At 45.6% G+C, this 26065-nt stretch overlaps 1 protein-coding gene across 6 annotated transcripts in view; it reads right to left on the bottom strand.

Annotated features, from left to right (window-relative positions):
- HLCS (holocarboxylase synthetase) overlaps window positions 1–26065 on the bottom strand; it is a 223798-nt gene continuing 197733 nt past the window's right edge. For all 6 annotated transcript variants that reach the window (XM_070377521.1, XM_070377547.1, XM_070377530.1 and 3 more), the window contains 5 exons: window positions 11103–11170; window positions 9426–9586; window positions 7597–7711; window positions 5180–5393; window positions 1–3339 (listed from right to left, as the gene is read on the bottom strand). In XM_070377521.1, the coding sequence (XP_070233622.1) occupies window positions 3168–3339; window positions 5180–5393; window positions 7597–7711; window positions 9426–9586; window positions 11103–11170 (730 nt within the window). In that variant the 3' untranslated portion in view covers window positions 1–3167. The remainder of the gene's footprint in view (window positions 3340–5179; window positions 5394–7596; window positions 7712–9425; window positions 9587–11102; window positions 11171–26065) is intronic.

Here is a 26065-nt window from a genome sequence, read left to right as displayed (position 1 = left end):
TACAGAGAAGGTCTCAAAGTTTATTTTGGTAGACTTGCTTTTTATAGGCATCGGTTTAAAGTGATTATGTTTCAGAGATGAGTCTTTGAAAAACTAAAAATGCAGAGGTTTAACGCTTTATTTCAAATATGCATAGTAGTTAGGAATACCGATTTCTCAATTCTTTGCCCATTAAGACCAGACCTACAGAAAGTAAGCCTAAAACGTCTCCTTTATGGATTCTGAAATGGCTGGCTGAGGCTGGCTTCTCTCCTGGTTCCCAGACTCGAGGGTGAGGGGTGCCCACGTAATCCTCCCCGTGTGTGTAGGTGGTGGGGGTGGGGGCAGGGTTGGAGGTGCATGGTACCCCAGGCCTGGTCGTGTGGACCCACCCCTCCTTGGACCACTTGCTCCCACACCGGGCAGTCTGCTATGCTGTAGCAGAGAGCCCCTGGGGGACACAGATCCTTCCGACTGTGCCCCAGCTCTGTACATGCTGCCAGGATGACCAGTGCCAAGGAGTGTTGCGGGGGCAGGGGAGGGGCACGGAAAGCCCAGCTATGGCTGGGTCCTATTTTAGAATTTCTCTGAAATTTGCTACCAGCCCCGAGGGGTTGCCGTCCTTCCTGCCTTTCACGTAACTCGGTAGATGCTCAATGCGCAGCCTCTACGCTAGGGCACAATTCAAATATCCCAAAGCACATGCCAATCCTGAGTTTAGGTGCTATGTTTTAAAGATTAAGAGGAAAACTCGAAGTTCTCGTTAAGACTTTAAAGCTCCTTGAGATCCTAGATCGCTGGGTGCATAAACTGCACCCAAATTAACAAGTGCAGTGTAGCAAGTTTTCCTAATGCTAACAGCTGTAAGCAAAATGCCTTTATTTAGCTGTTCTATAGGAAGCAGAATTTCAAAAGTCTTTGGTTCATCTGAGGCAAAGTCAGGTTTATGCAAAACGCAGCATCTGCTCCAAGTCTATTTTGCCTCCCTCAAGACAACTGGGTGTCGGCACAAGTAAGAAATAAGAACAGTCTTGAAAGCGTAGGAGCAAAGCGATACGCCCAGAGCATCTCCATCTGCTGTGACATGGCCACACTTCATTAGTTTTAATTTACCAAAAGGAAATTAAATGATAACATTATTTTTTCCCTAAAGCAGACTGTCTAGAGTAGGACTTAAGCTTAAAACAAATCATAGCATGTTTTTCATTAAATAACCCCCCAAAGAAATGCAAAAAGTTAACGATGGCAGCTCTGAGAGATGGCTTGCCTTATATTACAGAGTTTGAGAAGTCAAACTTGCAACATTAGCCTGAGAACTTTCTTCTTAATGATATTTTGCAGATGCCCTCTCCAGGGTGAGTCCATTTGGTAAATTTGGGGTGCTGTGGACTTCAAACTTTTATTTAGACTTGGGCATTTAGGAAAGAGTGTTTTGTTTTGTTAAGAAAAATAATTCTAGTTGAAGCCTTATTTGTAAAATATGACTTCTGAAATCTTTTCAAGTTACATTTCCAAAACATACATATTGGGTTAGTGTACTTGACTAAACATGTTATTTTTTTCCATCTACGGGGTTGCCTGTGCCTGGCTAAAGGTAGACAGATTTTTATACCGAAAACCGCAACTTTCTGGAGTTAGCCTGACCGGTTAAAGCTGGAGAAGGACAGTGCTAGGGCACAATAAGGGAGTTCTGTTCAGAGCTGAGAGCCTCATCAACTTTTCTTTTCACTAATTTCAGTTGGGATTGGCAGGAAGAGAGAAAAGCGGACAAAAAGTGGCCTCTTCGGGCTGAAAAGCAATGTGTTATGAGTCTCAAGTTCAGTGGAGATAAGAGTTACATGGAAAAAGCATGGAATACATCTGGAAAGAGCAAATGCATATCAAAAGGCTTCCTTTCTTTTGTTCTTTCATAGAGATTCATAGGGCATCAGATTTTGAACATCTTCTTTTAAGACTTCACACACACACACACACACACACACACGCGCGCTCTTAACTGACGGTATGCAATAGCAATAACTTTTTTTGGCAATGTGAAAAGGGGGCAAAGAACTGTGACTTAGCAATAAAATGCCATGTACGTCTATACTGTGTACGTCTATACAGTCCTGCAGGAATGCTCTATATTTCAAAGCAAGCCCGCAGCTGGCTTAAAGCTCCAAATCCTCCTTTGCGTGTGGTATGAGAGGGAGACTTCATCTCCAGCTGTTGGAGCCAAATCACCCACCCTCACATCCAAGCAATTACCTAATCAATGCTTTAAGGATCTTGAACTTGATCCCATCACGGCAGAATAGTCCATCAATTTAAACTTAGGAAAGCTCATTAATTAATGTCAAAGTAATGAACTGATTCCTTCTACGAGGTCATTACAACCAGAGCTGCTAGGGTGCCTCTGTAGCCATGTAGACATTGCTATTGGACCACAAACCACCAGGCTGAGAATAAGGCTTAGAAACCTACCTTCTCTTTTCTTCACTAAACAAACAAAAAATGATGACTAAGGACCATTGTATGTTCCTATAGGAAAACATCTCCCTGGATTCTTGTAAACAGTGTTACCATACTCCTAACTCACCAATGACCAGGGCCTGAAAGCTTTTTAAAAAATTTTTTTAATAGTCTACGGATAAAGATCTTCACTGGGCTTCCCAGGTGGCTAGTGGCAAATAATCCACCTGCCATTGCAGGATATGCAAGAGAGGCAATACCTGGGCCGGGAAGATCCCCTGGAGGAGGGCATGGCAACCCACTCCAGTATCCTTGCCTGGAGAATCCCACGGACAGAGGAGCCTGGTGAGCTACAGTCCGTGGGGTTGCAAAGAGTCGGACGTGACTGAGCACGCACAAAGATCTCCTCTACTGGGAAAACGTGAATTATTCCATTGCTGTTTCCATGTAAAAACTTTTTTTTTTTTTTTTGCCAATTAACACACATCCAATTTCAAGAGGGGAGAACAAATCTCATATCTATGGCAGGTCTTTACCTGAACTACATCTTTTCAGTGATCGACCCTCTACCCTGAACAAAATTTAAGAATGAACAGGTTAATTGGAGGAAAAAAAATCATCAACAACTCTGATTTAGTTTTTCCGGCTCCACGGGCTAGGAAAGGCGACAGAAATCCAAGGGGAAGCCTCCCGCCTCAGTTCTGCCCTTCAGTCTGTCCGTCAGTCCCCAGCCGGGACTACTGCTGTTTGGGGACGATGAGGTTTCTCAGCATGTCGAAGGAGTTGCCGTCAGGATGCACCGTGACCACATCGCCGTCTTCCTGGTGGACCAGAAGGAACCCGGAGTCATCCAGGCCAGCTATCCACACCTGTGGTCCCTCAGCGCTTCCCAGGCGGACTTGCTGAGCACTGAAAAGGAAGAACAGCCCTCGGTCACTGGGGCATGTGAGAGGCAGCGGAGGCTTGAGATGATTAGTTAAGTCCGTTATAGCAAAGGATTCGGGCTGGCGGGAGAGAGGAGGCTGGGCTGGATACAGTTAAAATGCATCTGGGTCTGAGCTCTGCCTTTCACTGGTCCCGCGTGAACTGTCTCAGTGACTACAAGAATATAACCAAGTCCAATAGGGAGTTAGGAGTTGCTTCTCCTGCAAACACTGTCACTCCTAATTCTGAACATCCAGAAGGATTTTTTTGCGCCACTTCCTTCACTCTCTAGCACTTTAAAGAAACACTGCAACCCTCCAGGCTTTTTGGCTGAGATAAGATTGGCCTCTTTCTAGCTGTTCTGAAAAGAAGACTTTTCTTGAGTTGGGGTGCATCAATTATAAGTTAAATGCATGCTAATTTGACTTGTTTTCAATATTTTTCCAAATGCACCTACTGAGTTATAGCCTTAACAGTTTTAAATGTATAGAAGCTGCACCTCCCCCATTTTTATTTTGAAGAATTTCAGACCGACAGAAAAGAGGGAACATAGTACAACAAACCTCACGTGCCCTCTTTCTCTCACTGATAACCGACAGAAAAGGGGGAACATAGTACAACAAACCTCACGTGCCCTCTTTCTCTCACTGATAACACTTTCCACGTTTGCAGTTCTTCCTCAGTGTGCGTGCGCACACGCTCTTTTATGCGGGGTGGAGGGGGGTTCCTGATATTTAAAAATAAGTTGTAGGCATCATGACACTTTAAATATTTCGGCAAGTATAAGAATAATCTTCTTAAATCCAGAATATCATTATCACTCTCAAGAAATGTGATCTTGACACATTATTGATTATCTGTCCCTGTGCAAAAGTCCCCATCATCCCATTAATGTCTTCTGTGGGTACTCTCTCCCTTCCAGGATCTGATTATGAACCTCATATTGCATTCAGCTGTCATACCTCGTGAGTCTTCTTTAATCTCAAAAATCTCCTACCTTCTCTTTGTTTCTAAGACCTTGACATTGCTAAAAGGTAGGGGCCCCTATTGGTCAACATCAGTACTTTTCAAACTAAGGTGCCTGAAAGCTTGCTGGAGCCCTCGTTAAAACAGGAATGCTGGGCCCCAGCCCCAGGGCAGGAGTCAAGAATTTGCATTTCTGCATGTACATTACCATATGTAAAATAGACAGCCTAGTGGGAAACTGCTCTGTAACACAGGGAGCTCAACATGGTGCTCGGTGACAACCTAGAGGGTGGGGGGGGGAGGGAGGTTCAAGAGGGAGGGGACATATGTATACCTGTGGGATACATAGGTATGCATACAACATGAATGTTGTACGGGAGGAACCAGCACAACATTGCAAAGCAATTATCCTCCAAATAAAAAATTTTTAATTAAAGAAACAGAAGTCAGCAAAGGAGAAAAATAGAATTTGAACACAGAAAAAAAAAAAATTTGTGTTTCTAACAAAGTTCTCAGGTCAGGCTGAGGCTGGGAGGTCTCCCTTTGAAAATGATAGTTACCGAGAATGTTCCCCAATTTAAGATTTGCCTGATGCCTCACAATCAGATTCGGTTTAAACACACACTGGGGCAGGAAAGCCTTCAGTGATGCAGTGTCCTTCCCAGCGCGTCCCACCTGGAGGCACGGGATTGCCCATTTGTCCCCATTCTTGGTGACGCTCACTCAAGGTGGTATCCCCCAGGTTTATCCATCAGTCAAAGAGGATTACCCAGACCTGTGTTTATTTTCTCGCTTTAAGATGTTAAACTATTGCCTTAGTAAAGGGATTTTAAGAGGATGCAGACAAGCCAGCACTGACCTGTGTACCCAGTACTTATAGTAGAGAGGAAGAACGCCGTTGGGCCCCTGGTCCTGAAACACGTCAATCAGCTTCTCCAGCACGGTCACCGTTCGGGCGACGAGACAGTCGGCTCTCAGGGGCTGTAGCTCTGCCCCGTGTTCCTTATTGTATTCTGTGATGAGATCATTGATGCATATGGTAGGGTTGCTGTTCGTCACGTTAAATCCACAGCCTGAACGGAGAGAAACGATGGACAAGGTGAGCAGCTCAACCTACTGAGACATCACACGTCTCTCTTGACCGCCTGGATAAAGTTACAGCTTTTACGCTCAACTTGCTGCTTTCTTGTCCTCATTTCGAGGTTTTTTTTTTTTTTTTTTGTCTCTGGCCAATTAGAGAAGGACTTATATCTCAGAGTCCATCTTTCTTTTTCATCCTTCCCTTACTATCCTCATCAAACCAGAGCCATTCCAAATGTATTACACATTAGTTGGAAAAGAAAAAAAAGCAAGTCACACTGGATTCAATTAAGCAGAAAGGGACGAACAGGACAAAACAGAGTTGCTTCTTAAATGATACTTCCTGTGGTCTAGCCAAGAATGGGAGCTCAGTGCTGAACCAGATATAAAATAAAATCTCTTGTTTCTTTTTCTACTTGAATAACAGAACACATGCTTGAAAATAAATAATTTTATTCAGGTCTTAAGGAATAAACTCTGGATTCAGAGACTTCCAACCTCGATCATGGCATAACCCCAAACACATCTTTTAATGCTTTATCCTTGCAAGTCTTTGGTGCTAGGGTTACGTTGTTGGCAGAGGGCCAACCCACGTTCAGTGGCTCTTTCACAGGCCCCTAAACCAAGGCTTCAGGAGAGAGTTACCGGCTTATCTCTGTCGTTACTTAACACCGCTGTTCTCTGCCGGCTGGGGGTGAGGGGGGTCTTCAGAAAAGCTGAGACTTAGTTTTCAACAGGGCCTGAATCAGCCTCAAAGAGGGCTTCAATAAGAAGTGAAATACTGCAAGAACTAGGCAAGTGAGCCGACCATCTTTCCAGGGCCTCTGAGAAGAAAAGTTCCCAAATACTTGTCTTAGATAGAATAATAACATTCATAACAACAGTACTTTTTGATAAATGTTCTGAGCTGTTTTCGGTATGAAGGGAAGGCTTGGCTGGCCCAAGGTTGTTGTTATTTTTTTTTAATATACTGGCTACTAAAATACAAACCAGTGTAAATGACACCTGGGGAAAAAAACAACTACAAAGCAGGGAAGACTTTGCAGTCGTTCGTTTGCACTTTCACCAACAAGACACAACAGCGGAGTACCTGTGCCGGTACACGGCATTCACCTAAGCGTCTGCAGCGCTGAAAAACTCCCGTGTACCCAGAAAGTGCATGGTCCTGGGAAAAGAGCCACGTGGACTGCTGTCAGCTTAGGCTGTGTCTTTCTAAGGACCAGCAGGCGCCACTGATGGTGACTTCTTGAATCTTTCCCCAAAGATGCCCTCTGTGCCCCCTGCTCACCTCCCACGGCCTTAAGACGTCAATAAAAGCTATGGATTCTATCAGAAGCAAGTTTCGTTTCCCCTCACTGACAGAGAGTTCCTCAGCTCCCTGAAGCCATCATTTGTCCCTATTCAGAACCTCTGTATCCAGCCCAGTTACTCATTTACACATGGGAGACGGAGCTTGGAGGGGAGGAAATAACTTCCCTCGAATAACACTGCCAGTTGGCAGCAGCGCTGGAAACACACGCCGTGTCTTCTCTGGCTGGCACTGCCCACACACCATCACACGTTTTCTGTCCACTGCTGATTTCTGAACCCCACTCCAGTTCCTCTGGGCATTAGGGAGAAGGTGATGCTTGGATGATCAGGGACACCTAGGACTTCTCGAACTGCTTCTGAATCCACCCCCTTGACTGATGAGGAGGTGCTGAGGTGAAACGGGGAATCTTTACCTCACCCTGACCAGCCTGGAGTGTCTTCTGAAGGTCAAAAAGAAGGCAAATTTTCCATGGCCTGGGAAGGTCAGATTAAGAATGCAAGGACACCCATCCTTGAAATCAACTTTTCTTTTCTTATTACCAAGCAACAAAGTGGATATTTTCATCATGTCTAATTCAACAAGAAGCGGGAGTGTAGAGAGGTGTAAGAAAACGCCTGTTTGATGCGATACCCATGTGGTGGTTTCCACGGCCAGAGGTACAAATGCTAAACTCTCTGAAAGGCTTTCTACCCACCTGGCCTGTTCTGCATACATATTGTGTTCTGTAAGTCAAAGCTCAAAGAAAAAGAAATCCCAGATGATAATCCACTCCCCTCAATGGAGCCATGTGTGAGCCATTTTATTTCTATAATCTAAAAATTATAGAACTAATTAATAGGACTATTAATCTAAAAATTCTGGGGGTAAGGGCTTTAAGAACTTACCAATAAGTATATAGAATGTTTCTCCCATAAGTGTTGAGTTAACCAAAACTCCACCAAGCTTCATGAGGTCACTGTAATAAATATCATTGGGCCACTTCACTCGCAAATTGATGTCCTAAAAGGAGAATCTGCGAATTAATCAAGCAGTCTCAAGACACAAAGGGACCGGGAGAGGTCATCCAACTTAAAAAAGAAAACACTGGGACGACCCAGAGGGAGGGTAGGGGAGGGAGGAGGGAGGAGGGTTCAGGATGGGGAACATGGGTATACCTGTGGTGGATTCATTTCGATATTTGGCAAAACTAATACAATATTGTAAAGTTTAAAAATAAAATAAAAAAAAAAAGAAAACACAAAGATGAGCAGAATATTCTAGAAACGGGCAGGAATAGGGAGTCTCGTGCTCTCTTCTTTTTCAGACAGCCGATAACCTCTTTGGAGCAATACTTGGAGTATTAAAGTTCCCCGCGGGGCTAGAGGAAGGAGACCTAAAGAACACAGGAATCTCAGTCTCCTCTCCCTCATCACTGTGTACCGCCATCAGAAACACTCTGAAGACACCCATCTTGGGAATTAAATTGATTATCCCAAGATCCATAACCACAGCACAGGGGACCATCATGTGCTAGGGAGGAGGGCGGGGGGGGTGGGGTGGGGTGGGGGTGGGGCTTAAGGCAGGGAACAATACTCTTGGGGGCTCTTTTTCCTTAAGGACCTCCTGCTCCAGAGTGAAGGATGGCCCTGAACCAACCAGAGTCAAGCAGAAATGTCTTGAGTAGAATGCTATGGAGATACACAGGAGCAACGCATTTTACTGAGTCATATCACATCATGTATGGATGTGAGAGTCGGACTATAAAGAAAGCTGAGCACCGAAGAATTGATGCTTTTGAACTGTGGTGATGGAGAAGACTCTTGAGAGTCCCTTGGACTGCAAGGAGGTCCAACCAGTCCATCCTAAAGGAGATCAGTCCTGGGTGTTCATTGGAAGGACTGATGCTGAAGCTGAAGCTCCAATACTTTGGCCACCTGATGTGAAGAGCTGACTCACTGGAAAAGACCCTGATGCTGAGAAAGATTGAAGGCAGGAGGAGAAGGGGACGACAGAGAATGAGATGGCTGGATGGCATCACCGACTCAATGGGCATGAGTTTGGGTAAATTCCAGGAGTTGGTGATGGACAGGGAGGCCTGGTGTGCTGTGGTCCATGGGGTTGCAAAGAGTCGGACACAACTGAGTAACTGAACTGAACTGACTGATTAGAGGATACTGAGTTTATTAGTCTCCATGAAGTGCCAGCGGTCAACCTGGGTAACAGAAACAGAGCGGTCCAGTGGCCGGGGCAAGGCTGCCTGTGCCCTCTGGGGAATGGCCCGCGAGTAGACACTGCCTTGAACTGGGCCACCTGGAACCCCACCTCCTGCCATGACTGTGAAGTTGAGGCACACAGACTGGGTGCCCGAGGTTTGTTTAGGCCTATAAAAAAAGTCTTTTCACCAGAAAACACAATGGATAAATAGACTCACCCAGTCCAATGTGCTTCAGTCAAAAAGAAAGAAAAGGAAAAGAAAGGCCTGCCTTTACTAGGACATTGGACACATCTCTCAACAGCACAGAAGGGAAATTCTGGGAAATGAACACATTCCAGCAAGCCCGAAGCTGCTATCAAACACTTTTAAAACTCCAGGAGCTCTCTGCTGCCAGCTTTACAAAAAGCAGGCTGAGGCTCCACGCACAGCAGTCATTCAGACACGCACACACACTACAAGCACGCCTAAACAGAGATGTGCGTGCATGGCAGGGGTGTATCAGTGATGAACTGCACATACCTGGTACCCGGGGATGGATCTTACCGCCTCTACGACGGCCAGGGACATCAGATGCTGGACAAACGGAATCCTCTGTCCCAGCGGGGATCTCAGTGGGATGCAGACCAGCAGGGTGGAAAGGGCGCATCCCAAGGGGCTCAGCCAAGCATTCTTTCCCCGCCCTGGAATACAAGCCCCGTCAGGAAACTGGCCAGCCTGCCCTGTGAGCAGACTGAGGTGCACATAATGCCAGAAAAAATGTGGAGGGCTCAGAAACACAAATGCAGGATCTGTCCCGCTGGAACAAACCGGGACTGATGAAAACGCCTGGAGATTCTGGGGTTAACTCAACAATAGAGAAGCTGTTTAAAATCTGAAGCTCTGTGGCTGAACAAGTTCCCGATAATTAGCATAATGTTCTGCCTCATGTCATCCATGCTTTGATGATTCAAAGTCTTACACAGTGTCTGAACCTCACTCTCGGTTTAATTCTCACCATATGGCAACTCAGGCAGAAACAGAGACAGTGGGGAAACTGGACCGAACCTACACTGATCCAGGAGAGGTCCTGGAAGCCACGTTTTTTAGCAGTGATCTCAATTGTGATGGTCTCACAAAACCATTGAATTGTACACTTTAAGTGGGGGGACTGGATGGTATATGACTTACAGCTTGCTGTTATTTATTTATTTATTTTTTAAAGGAAGCTGAATTTGAAAAATGATTCCTGATATTAACCCTTGAGTTATTTTTCTTAAAAAAGAAGTTGAGGAAATAAAAGAGAGAGTATACATCTCTCAAAAGAGAGGTATAACATAATTTCTTCCCTGGCTCTTTGTTTTTTTTTTTTAAACTACCTTATTGAGCACCACAGCCTCGAATAATATTTTTTTCTTTCTTTGAGTTATGTTCAAAAGACATGCTCAGGAGAAAGAAGTGGAAACAGTGGATTTCTCATTTCATTGCTTCTTCTGGAAAGGGTATAAGAGCCTCTGAGAGTTAAAAGTTGGGGGTCTGCCTGGTACTTGCTGGGGGTGGGGAGGGGCAGGGGACAGTGGCCCACGTATGACCCCTGAGCAGGAATAATCTGCTTGCAGCTGGACCCCAAGTGGATTCTGGGAGGATGTGGGCTCCTTCCTCTGAAGGTCAGCAGCAGGTGGAAGCTCTGGACAGCCCTCTGCTCCTTGGTGGGCACTCAGTGAATAGGCACTGCCCACTGATCGAGGGCCCACTCCATGCAAACTCCAGTGCCAGCCAGGGTGGGGGCTGGCAGATGAAAGACATGTGACACTCGGTCTAGACACGGAAGGCACCTCCCAGAGAACCTTCGGGAAAATAAATGCCTCTCTAACATAGTTATTATTCACAAACGGCAACGCATTTGTGACACGAACGGCAATGTGTCAGGAAGAGGAATTTACAAGATGTAGGTTAAAGAACATTAAAACAATCACAGGCGGTTGTCAAGTGATTTAATAAACATCTTGGTTGGAGGGTACACTTGAATTCTACTGAAGTTCAGTCTTCTAATCAATTTCCCTTCCTCTTCCTCCATTTTAGGGCAATGTGAAAACAAACAACTTCTGACTTGAGTCAGCTCGAGGATCAGCACATGCAATCAATTGGCCCTCTGGCCACGAGAGAGTCACAGATTTTAGAAAACAAAAACAACAGAAACAGTAACAAAAGATGACTGACCTTTGCCCTGCGTCTGGCGGACTGCGATGGCTATTAAACCCATTTCCTGCGGCATCTCAAACATCAACCTGCAAACGATGGGAAAGACCGGTGAGCCAGAACTGGGACAGGACGTGGGAGCCTCCGGCTCAAGGTGGGGGACGCTGCTTGCTTCCATTCGCGAAAGTGTTAGTAAGCAAGGGCCGTCTTCCGGGTTTCAAGGGATACTGAGCCCATTCCCAGCTTCTGGAGTGAGAATGATGGGAAAGGGATGCAGGAAACACCATTTAATAAGGAAAAAAAGGTGGGCTCGGGGGTGGGGCACGTGTACCTGCCCAAGCTATCATTCAGTTTATCCAAGACATTGTTAGGTTATATTTCTTCAGAATATCCTATCAAATTCCTCCTTCCCCCGGTGGTGTCCCCTTCTGCGAGTGACAACTAGCAATTCCTGACATTTGTTTCTACTTAGGGCGTGTTTCTGTCTGCACACTGGAGCATAATCATAACAGAAGTTTCTGATTATTCAGAAAACTAATATGGTGGCAATAAAGCCGTTTAAAAGACACACTATCCCCCGAGAACTAATTATGTTTTAACTATAGTAAATAAATCTACACCTTCTGAGAACTCAGGAGAACCTTGGATCCTTTTAGGCTTGAGTTCGGCTTTTAAAATGGTTTTTATTTAAAAGAATACAAACTTCCCTTTGGGGGAAGGGTAGAAATGTGCACTGTATCTCCAGCAAAAGAGTCAACATGAACTTTTTTTTCCCCCAAGAAAAGGAAAGCGGGGGTGGGGGGGAAACCCTCACTCTGAGAATTTCCTCAGCTCCATTCTACCTGTTTAACTCACAGGGGGAAGGTTTTCCTCTGCATTCCCAGGAAATGAGCAGGCATAGCTCTCGGTGCCTGCTAAGTCGCTTCAGTCGTGTCTGCCTCTTTGCGACCCCATGGACTGTAGCCCGCCAGGCTCCTCTGTCCCTGGGATTCTCCAGGCAAGAATCCTGGAGTGGGTTGCCGCGCCCTTCTCTAGGGGATCTTCCCAACCCAGGGATCGAACCTGTGGTCTCCTGCACTGGCAGGCGGGTTCTTTCCCACTAGTGCCACCTGGGAAGCCCCCTAGCTCTCAGTAGGACTTGTTAAAGTCAAAAATCAGACCCGTCAGTGCAGCCGCCAGGATGTCTCTGAAATACTTTCTGGGCGTGAGGGTAGTAGCAAGGGCGGAGGTGACAGCGAGGTGGTACTCTGTTCGGAGGGTGGGTTCCAGAGCATCCCTGCGCTGAGAAGAGGGACCACGCTCAGAAAGCGCTTCCTCCTCTGTCTGGCTTGGGGAACGGAGTGGAGCGTTAGACACAGTGAGAAAAGTAGAATACTTAAAGGCCAAAACACCCAGAGCGCCTCTCTGTGACCCTGGCGGGCAGAGCCTCGTGGTGCCCAGGTGCGGTGAGGGGGAGCCCTTGGCTGGCTAAGAAGAGCCTGGCCACCCGGGGCAAGGGCCGGGCGGGGCCGACAGGCACAGGGCATGCCAGCGAGCAGGCAGCCCCCTTGTCTGGGTGCCAAGCCCACTTCCATCTCACATGAAATACAGCTCCAGAGGTATTTCTCTTGGACACCATGAATAACCCATTGAGATCGGCTCTGCTTATACGCTGCTGGGCTCCAAGAATAAAGCGTCCTTTTCTTGCGTGGAAAATCCAAAGAAGGAAGCTTTGTCCACGTGGGGAGATAACATTGTCTTCTCTGGCTCAGCAGAAACCCAGCTACCTTCACCTAGGCTCGGAAGGCTGCTGGGCTCTGGGGTAGGGGGGCAACACCTAACAAAGTTTTCTATGCAAAGGGGATTGGGGGGGTGGTGATTTTGCATGTGTGAGTAGATTGCAAAGGCTCTTTCCATCTCGGATGTTCTGTAAATAAATAGGTAGATGGTAGACAGTCATGTCTAGAGCCAGCCACGGTGATGGTGGAATTAGGCATGGGGAGGTGGGAAGGTTCAGAAACCAAACACAGGCTTCCAGAACAAAGAAAAATGATGAAGGGAACATACGCACTAAACTACTGGAGGCTTGGCAGCAGTGCACAGGGCATATTGATGAGAAGACTGAGCTTGTGAAGCTGAAGGCCAAGAGGAAATTCTGCGAGGAGGGAAACAATGAATGGGGCGGGCGGGGGGATGGGGAATGCTTAGTTTGAGCCAGGTGAAGACGGCTAGGTTTATTTGTGCGATCTGAGATAGCTCTGGGGGCAGAACCACATGGCTCATGGTCCACAAAGAAGCATTTATGAACTTTGGCAAAATGGAAAATTTGCATCTCCGAAGGTGGAGTCGCTAGGTTGCCTTAGCAGAAAGGAGACACCCTAAATGCATTTCTAACCCGAGCTGATGTTGTTCTGACAAAAGGAAAGAGAAAAAGGGGGGGAAGGCGGGGAGCAGGTTACATAACAACACCTCCCCACCTCTGTGGTTTTTTTCTTTGTTGGAAAAGGCTGTTTGGTAAACGGTTCCTGTGATCAGCAGCCAGGGGCAGGCACTGGGTACCACCGGGACACGGGAGGAGACTGCTCTGTTTTGGTACACTTCCCTTCTAGCTCAGTGGTAAAGAATCCGCCTGCCAATTCAGAAGACACAGGTTTGGTCCACAGGGCGGGAAGATCCCCGGGAGGAGGAAATGGCAATCTACTCCAGTATGCTTGCCTAGGGGGTCCCATGGGCAGAGGAGCCCGGTGGGTTATCCTCCACGGGGTCACTAGAGAGTCAGACACGACTTAGCGACTAAACAACAGCAGCTTCGGGCTGAAATACGCGGAGCCCCAAGGCTCACCTGGCAAACAGGACAGGGCCAGGGACACCTTGTTACTGAGGACATCGCAGTTCCGGCTGCGTGCTCTGCCAGCCAGAACCCCCCGAATGTCACGTGGCTGTGGGAGTTAAGTTTCAATATTTAAAACTAACCTAGAAGACAGACCAGGATAAGCTGGTGAAAGTTTAGGGTGAACAGAAGTTTATATTCAGAGTCAAATCAATCTACTTTGAGGATTCAAACCTAAAGACATAGTCCACACTCACCACAGTGCTATGAAAGTGAAAGTTTGGAAAAAACATAAGAGTTCACTGGGGAAATGAGGCCGGTGGGACAATCTGCAGTCATCATAAATGATAATTATGAAGATTACATAACAACACAGAAAAATGCTTGCAATAAATTTTCAATTTTAAAAAACAGGATATGAAACCCACATACACTTTTACCCCAACTGTGTAAAATTCACAGAAAAGCAAGGGAGGGAGATTCGGCAAAAGAATAATTGTGGCTATATTAGGATGATTTTATTTTTTAAACTTTCTTTAAGGTGACTGCTTACCTGTTTTTTTTTTATTTTATTTTTAATTAGAGGATAATTGCTTTACAGTTTGTGTTGGTTTCTGCCGTACAACATGAATCAGCCACAGGTACACACCTGTCCCCTCCCTCTTGAACCCCCCTCCCACCTCCCACCTCCCACCTCCCACCCCATCCCACCCCTCAAGGTTGTCACTGGGCACCAGGTTGAGCTCCCTGTATTACACGCAACTTCCCGTTAGCTATCTATCTTACATGTGGTAATGTATATATATCAGTGCCACGTTCTCAGTTCAGCCCACCCTCTCCTTTCCCCACTGTATTCCTGCCCTGCAAATAGATTCATCAGTACCATTTTTCCAGATTCCATATATGTGTGTTAATATACGACATTTGTTTTTCTCATTCCACCTCACTAGAAGTGACTCAAATTCATTCCTTTTGATGGCTGAGTGACATTCCATTATATATATATACACACACCACAACTTCTTTATCCACTGATGACTGCTTGCATTTAATTTGAGAAGCATTTTTGAAAAATTTGGGGGAAAGAAGCATGGTTTTTATGTTTAGATATAATATTTGTTGGCAACCCACTCCAGTATTCTTGCCTGGAGAATCCCATGGACAGAGGAGCCTGGAGGGCTACTGTCCACTGGGTCTCAAAGAGTCAGACACAACTGAAGTGACTTAGCACACATTCGTAATATTTGTAAATATGTCAAAGAATAGGACTAAAAGACCAGCTTTAAAAATAAGATAATAACAGTCACCTGTAGCATCCATTTTATTATAACCAATGAACAAGACTTTATTTAATTTGTAACTAAAGAGCAGAAATTCTTAAAACCAGTCTGTTCATCTGCAATGGGAGCCTTAAAATTTTTATACCTTCTCACCCAGTGACTATATCCCTAAGATTGAATTCTAAGGAGTATTCAGACAGGGAAACAATAATTAAGGGTCACAGCTATTTCCTCACAGCACTGCACGGTGAAAAAAATCATAAATAGTACAAACAGCCCACAATAGAGGAAAGAAAAAAAATCATAGTATCCCCAACATGAAAAAATATCATAACGCCATCAGTGATACAGGCAAATGCCCACTGAACACCATTAGAAGATTTAAAGAGTGTGGAAATTCCTACATGCAGCATGATTCCACAGGTGCTTTAAAATATACTTTTAAAAATTATTAGGAAATATACCAAAATATTAGCTGTGGTTACTTTAAGTTATGAGTGTAGTTACTGGAAAAACACAGGAAAGTACAAAGCAGAAAAGTCATCCAAAGAAGTCCTTCTTAGAAATGTATATTCTTCTATACTTTTCGTCTTAAAAATACGACACACACACATACACACACACAATATATTATACAAAATATTTTCTGATGATTGGAAGGATTGCTCATTTTGGATCTTCTTTCTTTCTTTCTTATTAATTTTTGGCTACACCAACCAGGGAACTCATGCCCTATGCAGTGAAAGCAGAGTCTTAACCAATGGGCCACTAGGGAAGCCCCTGAACTCTTAAAATGAAGTAGATATTTAGTTATGGACATTTTTGTTTTGTTGGTAATAAACAAAAAAGGCTTAAAAACAACATCATGATATGATCCCACCTATGTAAGCTATGTACTCCTATGTGCATTCTTAGACAAACACAGGACACCTATTAACGTTGGCTACCTCCAGAAGGCGGATGTAGAATGATACCACGGTTTAGTTTCTTCATTGTGCTCTTCTGCGTAATCTCTGGGAGTTAAGATTCCAAGTGGTTTTTAGTTTCATTATATTTGTGCAAGTTTTCCACTATTTCTATACTTGGAGTGCATTCATTTCATCATCAGGAAAAAAAAAATGGTTTTTCAAATGTAGTACATTGGGAACACCAACCATTATATCTGAGCATCACTGTTTTTTAAAAAAAGTTCAAAAGCTAAAATTTAAGGATTTTTAAAAAAAGTTTCACTCTAAAAGTACAATCAATTTTTTAAAAAGTTGCCTTCTATTCAAGAATGCACAGTATCGCTTTTGGAAAGAAAATGAATAGAGTTTTCTGCTCCCAAGAACGTGCATACTGGAGCGAGGAGGGTGACAGGGCTCTGACATGCTCAGGGAGATGGTCTAGGGTGAAAGATGCTGGACCCTGGACCAGCGACTTCAGAACAGAGGGCCAGGCATTCGGGGGCCAAGCGGAGACCAGCAGTCCCAGAGGAGCACGGGGTTATCGAGGGACCAGGGGTTATTGCTCCTGGCGGGAAAGGAAAGGTTCCAGGGGAACTTGAGACATGTCACGGCAGAGGTGACTCAGGAAATGGAACAGGTCCGGATTCGAACCCCAGTGTTGACGTGAACTAACATGGAGTGACGGGCTCCTCCTCTCTCCATCTCTCGGTCGCCTAGGAAACCGAACACCTGGCGCGGTCTCAGGCTCCCTAAGAACGAAGCGTGAAGATACACAAGATGCTCCGTCACAGCGTCGGTGCTTAAAGCATCACTTCCTCTTGGTTGTAGATCCCAGAACTTCGTACTTCCAGCACAGAGGAAGGCTTTGCATTTCCTCCTCTTGGGGTAAGGAGGGTGGTCAAGGAGAAGGAGAGGAGAAGAAGGGGTAGAACACGTCTGTTTTTGGACCGTTCACAAAGTCTAGAGGTAACGTCTCTTCCCCGAACCTCTCGCCCCCTCTCCCATCTCTCTTACACACACATACTAACCTGATCTGAAGCCGGGCTAAAAAGCGTTTAGATTAACACTTACAGCTGGGTTGCAAAAAATCTTCATTTCCAGTTTGAGGGACTCTGAACTCACTTAGCAAAGGTATAAACGGTTGGTTGAAGTAGCTATTTGACTTTTTAAAGATAACACGTTTTTAGGTTATTGCTTTTAGAGATGACACATTTGTATGTTACTGCTTACAAATAATTGTGGTCAGTGACACACACAGGCACAGCAGTGTTACTACTGTAGTTCTTCTGTTATCTTCTGGGTTTGACATTTAAAGCTACCCATCATCAATCTACCTTTCTGGAATGCTATTAAAGAAGTAAGCTCTAGATCATTTTCCCTTAGCCGTGTTTGGTGTATAATATAACAGGAGGAGCACTTATTTCAGTTAGAGGCAAAGTGGGAATGTGGACTGCCCAAGAGTAGAACCATCACGCCTCCCCTGGGTGCGCCCCAGAAGCAGAGGCCCCACCTGTCCTCCTGTTGAAGGATGTCTGGGGTCAGCTGCTCTGGTAGGCTTCCATATCTCCTAGCATCCCAGGCACTCATAGGTTTTTATCTAATCTTCTCCATTTCCAACCTCATACAGAGCAGCATCCATTCTACTGCCAAATCACTTAACTGCTCACGGGGAGGGCGTCCTGTGGACTCAGCTTTCAGACTGAGGCACCTTCCTAGTCCATCAAGCATTTATTGTCTTTGGTCTGTATTACTCAAGATAAACTCAAACCATTGTTTCTTACCCCTGATATTGCTCCATAAATACCAGATGTCTGAGCATCACCTCCATGGACAGAGGAGCCTGGCAGGCTACAGTCCATGGGGTCAAAAAGAGAGAGACATGATTTAGCGAGTAAACAACAACAACAGTAACGATTTCACCTGCAACCTTAGACCAATGCTGTTACAGAACTCACAGGGGCATCCCTGATGGCTCAGTGGTAAAGAACCTGCCTGCAATGCAGGAGATGCAGTTTTGATCCCTGGTTGCAGAAGAGCCCCTGCAGGAGGAAATGGCAATACACTCCAGTATTCTTGCCTGGAAGAGTCCATGGACAGAGGAGCCTGACAGGCTATAGTCCATGGAGTCACAAAAAGAGTTGAACGTGACTAAACAACAACAACCTCTCAGGCCCAGTTTCCAAGGCAGTCCTGATCCTAGATCCTCAGCATAACATTGCCACCACACATGGGAACTCAGACCATGTCCTAACCCCTCCACTAGGAGTCCCCAGATCACAGCAAGCATCTTCTCAACGCTCCTCTCAGGCTGATCAGAGTCCATCATCTTCAACTGGAGCCATCATCATGGCTCACTTACCCCAACAGAGGGCCTTTTGTTTGGAAACGCGGCTGCCATTTCAGAAGGTGGACTGACTCATCTTGACCACAAGGAAAGCAGACATCTGGGAATCATTTTCCTGAAGGCACTGTAGACCTTTCAGCTTGGTCACCTGGAATCAATGCTGATTTTCTACACTACAAGTCACCCTTTACAGGCATTATCTCATCTACACTTTACAAGTCAGATGAGGACACAGTCTTGGAAAGGCGAAACCACTTCTCTGAGGCCACGGAGCCAGCATATCAGGGATTCAAGTTCTGGTTGGTTCTAAGGCCCATGATCTTTTGTTCTTCGTTTTGCTTTCAACCTTTTACTTTGAATAAAACCAGACTCACAGAAAACTTGTGAGGATACTGTATGATGAACTCCTACCTGCCCTTCCACCCAGCATCACCGACTCGACGGACATGAGTTTGGGTAAACTCCAGGAGTTGGTGAGGGACAGGGAAGCCTGGTGTGCTGCAGTCCATGGGGTCACTGAGAGTCAGACACGACTGAGTGACTGAACTGAACTGAACTTCACCCAGCACCCAGATTTCCCAAATGTTGACTTTTTTACCACATAGGATACTCCATAGTCTGTCCATAATTGTTTTTTCCAAACTATGTGAGAGTAAGTTGCAGCCATAATGTCTCTTTATCCCTATATTCTTCGGTGTATCTTTCCGAAAAAGTAAGGGTATGATTTAACATTAACCAACATACAATGATCAAAATCAAGAACTTGACATTGGCACAACACTGTTATCGAACTCGGGGATCAGCAAACTTTTTTCTGTAAAGACTAGACAGTAAATATTATATAGTCTTTTGTGAGCCACACTGTTTCCATGGCAACTATTCAACCCTTCTGTCTAAGCACAAAAGCAACTAAACACAACATGTAAATACGTCTGGCTGTGTTTCGATGAAATTTTACTGACACAGAAATCTGAATTTCATATAATGCTTGTGTCACAATCTAGAATTTATTTTAATTAATAGACTCTATTTTTTGAGTGGCTTTAGGTTTATTTAAAAAAAAAAAAATCAGGGACTTCCCTGGGGGTCCAGTAGTTGGGACTGCGAGCTCCCACCGTAGGGGATACCGGGTGAATCCCTGGTTGGGGAACTAAGACCCTGCACACCACACAGTGTGACCAAAACAACAACGACGACGAGACCCTAAAGAATGAAAGAAAGACTGAGCAGAACGCACAGGGTTCCATATACTCCCGCAACCTCACCCCAGCGGGTTTCCCTATAATTAACATCTTATGTCAGCGTGGTACATGTCCTATCATCGTGGCTGTTGTTCAGTCACTCAGGCACGTCCGACTCTTTGCAACCACGTGGACTGCAGCACTTCAGGCTCCCCTGTCCTTCACTATCTCCTGGAGTTTGCTCAAATTCATGTCTTGGATGTATGATGCCATCTCGTCCTCTGTCGCCCCCTTCTCCTCTTGCCCTAGGTCTCTTCCAGCACCAGGATCTTAGCGACTAAACAACCACCACCTTCTCAATGCCCTGCGTCAGGAAGCACCTGGTGTTGCCGGCCCCGGGACTGGTGCGTTACCGTTGACCCACTTGGGTAAGGTGGGGTGTGCGAGGGGGTTTCCACTGCCAAGCTGCCAGTTTCCCACTGTAGTTAATTAAGTACTTGTGGGGAGACAAATATCCCATTTCCCATGAAATTTAATCTACTAGTCTTAGCATCCGTAGATGATGATTTTATTCACATCAGTTATTTATTGGATGCTGCTAAAGAGTGGTTTCTCTGACTCCATCATTTCCTCCAGGTGTACTTGTTGCAAGCTACTATAAGGAAGAGCTTTTTATTCTCCTCGCACATGCTTTTCTTTCTTCCTTTCTTTCTAGCAGAGTGAACTTGTGGAGTCTTCTTTATTCCGTAGATTTTTCCTATCATTGTTTATTTTCATGCCCCTATTACCCCAGATTTGGCAAGTAGAAGCTTCTTCAAGCTGATGTCTGTCTGCTGCTGACAAAGCCCTGTCATCTTTCAGCACTTCCTTACTTTTTGGCAATAAGAAGAGGTTCCACACCCATCCTGAACTTTCCCAGGACCAGCCCAGGACCTGGTCTTTTCTCCAAGGAGCTATGGTTCCTTTTAGAGGAGAATGGTGTTTAAAAAACAAATCTGGGTGTTAGGAAAGAACAAAAAAGTGCATATGTTTCCTTCCTTTTTTTCCATCTGTCCAGCCATCTTAAAACCCATGAATTAAAAAAAAAAACCAACACCATTAATTATTTGAAAATTCTCAGTTCCAACCCAACAGCACCAGGTCCATTTTACTCTCCTTTATTTTATTATTTTATTTCACTTCGTTTTGCCACACTGAGCAGCAGGTGGGATCCTAGTTCCCCAACCAGGGTTGGAAACTGCAGCCCCTGCATTGAAAGCATGGAGTCTTAACCACTGGGCCTCCAGGGAAGTTCCTCTTCTCCCCCTTTCTGCATTTGTAACCTCCTTGTCAAATAATGAGAAATCTGGCTCCCATTATCTCAAATATATTTACTTATTTGCTCAACACTCTGACACACAGAAAGTGGTTTCAGAATTGCTGACCTGTGCTACTGTGAAGAACAAATGCACTAACTAGGCTTCTCCAGGTCTTGTCTTTAGCCTGAGGGTATATAGTCAGCGACTGTGCTTTAAAGTTCGTAGGGTTTGTTCTTTTTCTCTTTTACCCGAGCGCAGCTATGTTAGTCTTCAGAAACAAGGTGAGGTTGAACTGCACTTTTGTGTTCCATCACAGGGTCACCCTGCCATTCCTGTTTCTTTATTCTTTAACTTGATCCCAAGAGTTAAAACTGTACAGAAAAGGAAACTCTGAGAAGTGTCACTTTCCTCCCACTTATTCCTTCTACTTAAGTCTTCCCATCAAACTTCTTTCTACAATTAACAATTCAGCTAGTCTTAGTTTCCGGTTTATTGTTCTCGTGATTCTTTCTGAACACGGGAACAGATAACTGCATATTTTTCTTTCTCGTGCTCCCTTACAGAAAGTCACCACTTTGTCAGTGATTATTTTCTTGTGTTTGGCCATGCGGAATCAGATTTTAGTTCCCTGACCAGGGACTGAACCTGTGCCCTTGGACAGAACTGACATCTTGGGGGTGTTGAGTTGTCCTGTCTAGGAGCAAGGAATGGCTTATATCTGTTCATAGGTATACTTTTTCTGAAAAGTTATGAAAATTTATATTCAAGAGTAAAATCAAAATGGGGTCCTTTTTTAAGAATGGAAATAGTGTCGTCCTAAATGTTTAAAAACCAAACACCACCACGCTTGCTCCAAAGTCCATTACGTCTGCGGCGCGTGTCTGCAGAGGTATTCTTCCCTGCTCTATACACGTTCAGTCTCAAACATTCTATTCTTTCCTAACTAGATTTACATAAAGCACTGTAATAAGCAGTTTCCTTGCCTGCAGAGCCAAGTGGCTGCTGAAACATCTGGGCAGACAAAGCAACGTGAAGGTAATGAATTTCTTCCTCTAGAAAGGGAGGCTCCACCCTGCCACTTAAAGGCCCTTCCTGGGCACTGGTTTTTCCACCCCAAGATGGTTGCCATTTCAAGGGTAATTACAAGGAAGAAATCTCTGCCCCTGCCAGCTGGCCCCCAAACCACTGATCCTTTCACCACCCTGCTGCCCTAGATGTCACCCTTCTCCCCTCTCGTGCTCAGACCTCTCTCTGGAGCCTCTCATGCACCCCACCCTGCAGAGAGCAAGCAGCGTGCCAGAGCTTGCTCGACCAGGAAGCTTAGCACCAGCTTAACTCTTCACTCAATGGGACAAGGGGCCTCTTTCTTTAATGCAGGGCTTTGCTCCATGATATGCTGGGTATATCGTCCCCATGAACCAAACCTGGTGCAGAGTCCAATTCTAGAACAGATTTTCCTTCAAATGGTCATTTTCCAGCCCCCTGCTTCCCCAATCCCATTTTCTAGCCAACTCTGTTGACCCGAGATTGGTTTCTGCTTGGGCTCCTTGCTAGTAGAACATTTTATAGCCTGCTCCCTTACTGAATTCTTAGTTTGTTTTGTCATTGATTCTCTAAGGTTTCTCAGGTATGCTACCATATCAGCTGCAAGGAGAGATAGTTTTACTTCTCTCTCCATTTTGGTGGCTGTTATTTTCTCATAAAGCCATATTGGGCTCTTTTACGACCCCTGGACTGTAGCCCACCAGGCTCCTCTGTCCATGGGACTTCCCAGGCAAGAATACTAGAGTGGTTTGCCATCTCCTCCTCCAGGGGATCTTCCCGACCTAGGGATCGAACCAGTGGCTCCTGCTTTGGCAGGCAGACTCTTTACCACTGAGCAACCAGAGAAGCCCTTTCTCAGTTTGTATGCTTCTAATTGACTACTCTTGTCCGTCTGAATTGGCCAACATTTCTAGGATGATGTTAAACGGAAGTGCGGGTTGTTGACTAGAACTGCCCTTGTTCCTGTCTCATTGAGTAGGACACGAGCTTTAGGTCTCAGAGCATCTCACTCCCTCTTTCCCAGTGCTGGGACTCAGTCTCTACTCACACAGATTCTCCAGGGGGTTCTGGGAGATACCATTTCATCCCTTGTCCCTTCAGACCCAGGGGTGACAAGGGATTCCTTCTGCGGCATCTCTAGAGACCCTCCACACATAAAGCCTATCACCCTCCCTCACCTCCACAAGCTTTCCCATCGCCTCAGCTGGACTCTGTCTGTGGTCCTTGTGACTGCCCATCCCCACCACGTGCCCAGGGCAGTGGAGGTACAGTATTCTCAACCCTAAGTCATCAGGACACTTGTGCGTGGAGAGGAGAAGGCACACAGATGAAACGTCAGCCTTCCTAGGGTTTGTCGTGAAAACACTCCTCTCCTGGTATCCTTGTCTTCATCCCCTACCTCTTAAAAAGGAAGCGCTTTCTCGGGCTTCCCTGGTGGTCCCGTGGTTAGCAAGCTGCCTTGCAATGCAGAGGACAGCGGTTCGATCCCCGGTTCGGGAGAATCCTGCCTGCCACGGGGGAACTGAGCCCGTGAGCCACAGCTGCTGAGGCCACGGGCAGCAGCTACTGAAGCCAGGCTCCACAACAAGAGACCCCATGGCAGTGAGAAGGCCGCGTGCTGCAACTCGAGAGGCGCTGCTGCTCATCGCAGCCGGAGAAAGCCCACATCCAGCGATTAAGACCCAGTGCAACTACAACTAAATATTAAAAAAAAAAAAGAATTTCCTTGCTTTAAAAATAAAGTGCTTCTCATTTGATAACTTTTGAGTTTCACTGTCCTTTTATTTTGCTGGACATTTCAGAATCAATCTTCTGCATATGTTTATATATGCTTTTCTATTTAAACTTCTTTTTTTTTTTTTAAATCTAAAAAACATAGTACCATACCGCCAAAGGTGTTAGGAAACATGCTCAAATAAGGACGGGCTCCAAAGACTGCTCTGCCAACAAAATGCCAGTAAAATCTGAAACCCGGGTTCAGACACACTGGGAGCGTTCCAAAATTTAAAACTTAAAGAACTTCTTTATTCCAGTAAATCAGCTTCCCTGTGAATACCATCAAAATCCTATGCTTTAATGAGTGAGGGAATATCAGAGGAAGGGGTGGAGAAGGAAAGGATTTGGACGAGTATGAAATTTAATTTAAAAACTATTATGAGGAGTTTAATTTCCCCCTCCCCCAACTAAATACATAAATCTTTCCCATGCATTTTCTTTGTTTCCTTTTCCTTTGAAAAAACTTTTTAAAGGCATCCTGAACCATCTGAAACCATAACAGAGTACGTCCAACAGGGTGGAGTTTTTAATAATAAATACAGTTACTGGATTCCTGTTAATTAAAATGCCATGTTAGATATATGGAAGATATATGCGAAGAAACGTTACATAATGGTGTGTTCTCATTGAACGTTTAATCAAACCAAGGAGAAAAAGACCTCGGCAGCAAGGACAGTCAGCAACACAAGGCCATGCGGGCCATCTAAGTCCTAGGGACAATAAGAGGCATCAAGAGTAAGGGGGAGATGGCTCACTTCCTGAAGGGTAGAGTCGGGGGACAGAGGACAAGGCACATGAATTGCATTTAAAGATGTGAACACGTGTGGAAACTAAGCTGGCCTTGGTTGGTGGGCACTAGGGCACTGTCACTTCTGCTCCAAGCCCTGATGTAACTCGGGATGCTCTTCTAAGGGCGTCTCCCAGGTGGGATGGGGCACCATTGTCAGTGAGTTCAGTTGCTCAGTCGTGTCTGACTCTTTGCAACCCCATGGACCACAGCACGTCAGGCCTGCCTGTCCATCATCAACTCCCAGAGTTTACTCAAACTCATGTCCACTGAGTCAGTGATGCCATCCAACCATTTCGTCCTCTGTCATCCCCCTCTCCTCCTGTCCTCAGTCTTTCCCAGCATCAGGGTCTTCTCCAACGAGTCAGTTCTTTGCATCAGGTGGCCTAAGTATCGGAGTTTCAGCTAATACTTTTCAGCCAATACCATTTTCATCTTAGCAGAAAACTGGCAATGGAGTGTCTGCCTTTGAGAGAGTGCCAGGCCATTCCAGCTCCAGCACAACCACCATTTAGGGGGCACTTGGTTCGACCAGCCTGAGGGGCTGCTGGAGCAGGGATCCTCTACCACAGTGGGGAATCACAGAAAACCCAACGTAGGTGCTTTTGCTGGGGGGGGGGTGCATCCCTGGGGTCACCTGTCTATGCCAAGTCCCTGTCCCTGTGCATAAAACTGGGCTTTATCTCTTCACAGGGCCCTGGGAGGAAGGAACGGGTCACCCTGCATGGGCACCCTGAGCAAAGTACCGAGCACACTGCAGTCTTTAGTTAACCCACTGGGATAAGAGATGGACCACTCCCCACAGTGAGCCCTCAAGGAGAGCTGGCAACTTGAGCGCTCTGGATTAACACAGGCATTCTCCACCCAAGGTGCTCTCTCATAAAGACATTCTGGAAAAAGAGGAATCATCTGATGTCTCCTTCTTACATCACTGACTGTAAAGAAGATTAAGAGAAAAGACCCTGGAAACACCTGATAAAGCCATCCAGGGCTGCCTAATGCTGGTGCTCATCATCCCCAGGCCGATTAAGGCCAAGACTGGCTGTGCTGAAGACAAGACCAGAAACCATTTCTGCTGTTATCTAGTTAGTGCAGTTCAGTCACTCAGTCGTGTCCGACTCTTTGCGACCCCATGGACTGCAGCACACCAGGCTTCCCTGTCTATCACCAACTCCCGGAGCTTACTCAAATTCATGTCCATCGAGTCGGTGATGCCATCCAACCATCTCATCCTCTGTCATCCCCTTCTCCTCCCGCCTTCAATCTTTCCCAGCATCACGGTCTTTTCAAATGAGTCAGTCCTTCCCATCATCAGGTGGCCAAAGTACTGGAGTTTCAGCTTCAACATCAGTCCTTCCAATGATATTCAGGACTGATTTCCTTTAGGATGGACTGGTTGGATCTCCTTGCTGTCCAAGGGACTCTCAAGAGTGACCTAGTTAATGGTGTCCATTAACTATGAGGGTTGTCAGGGTTCCCAGTGGATCCTAGCAGCCCAGCGTATATTTCTTTGACTGT

Source organism: Bos mutus, chromosome 1, assembly GCF_027580195.1.
Source record: "Bos mutus isolate GX-2022 chromosome 1, NWIPB_WYAK_1.1, whole genome shotgun sequence".
NCBI lineage: Eukaryota > Metazoa > Chordata > Mammalia > Artiodactyla > Bovidae > Bos > Bos mutus.
Note: the sequence above shows the minus strand (reverse complement) of the source record. Positions and strands in the feature narration are given on the sequence as shown.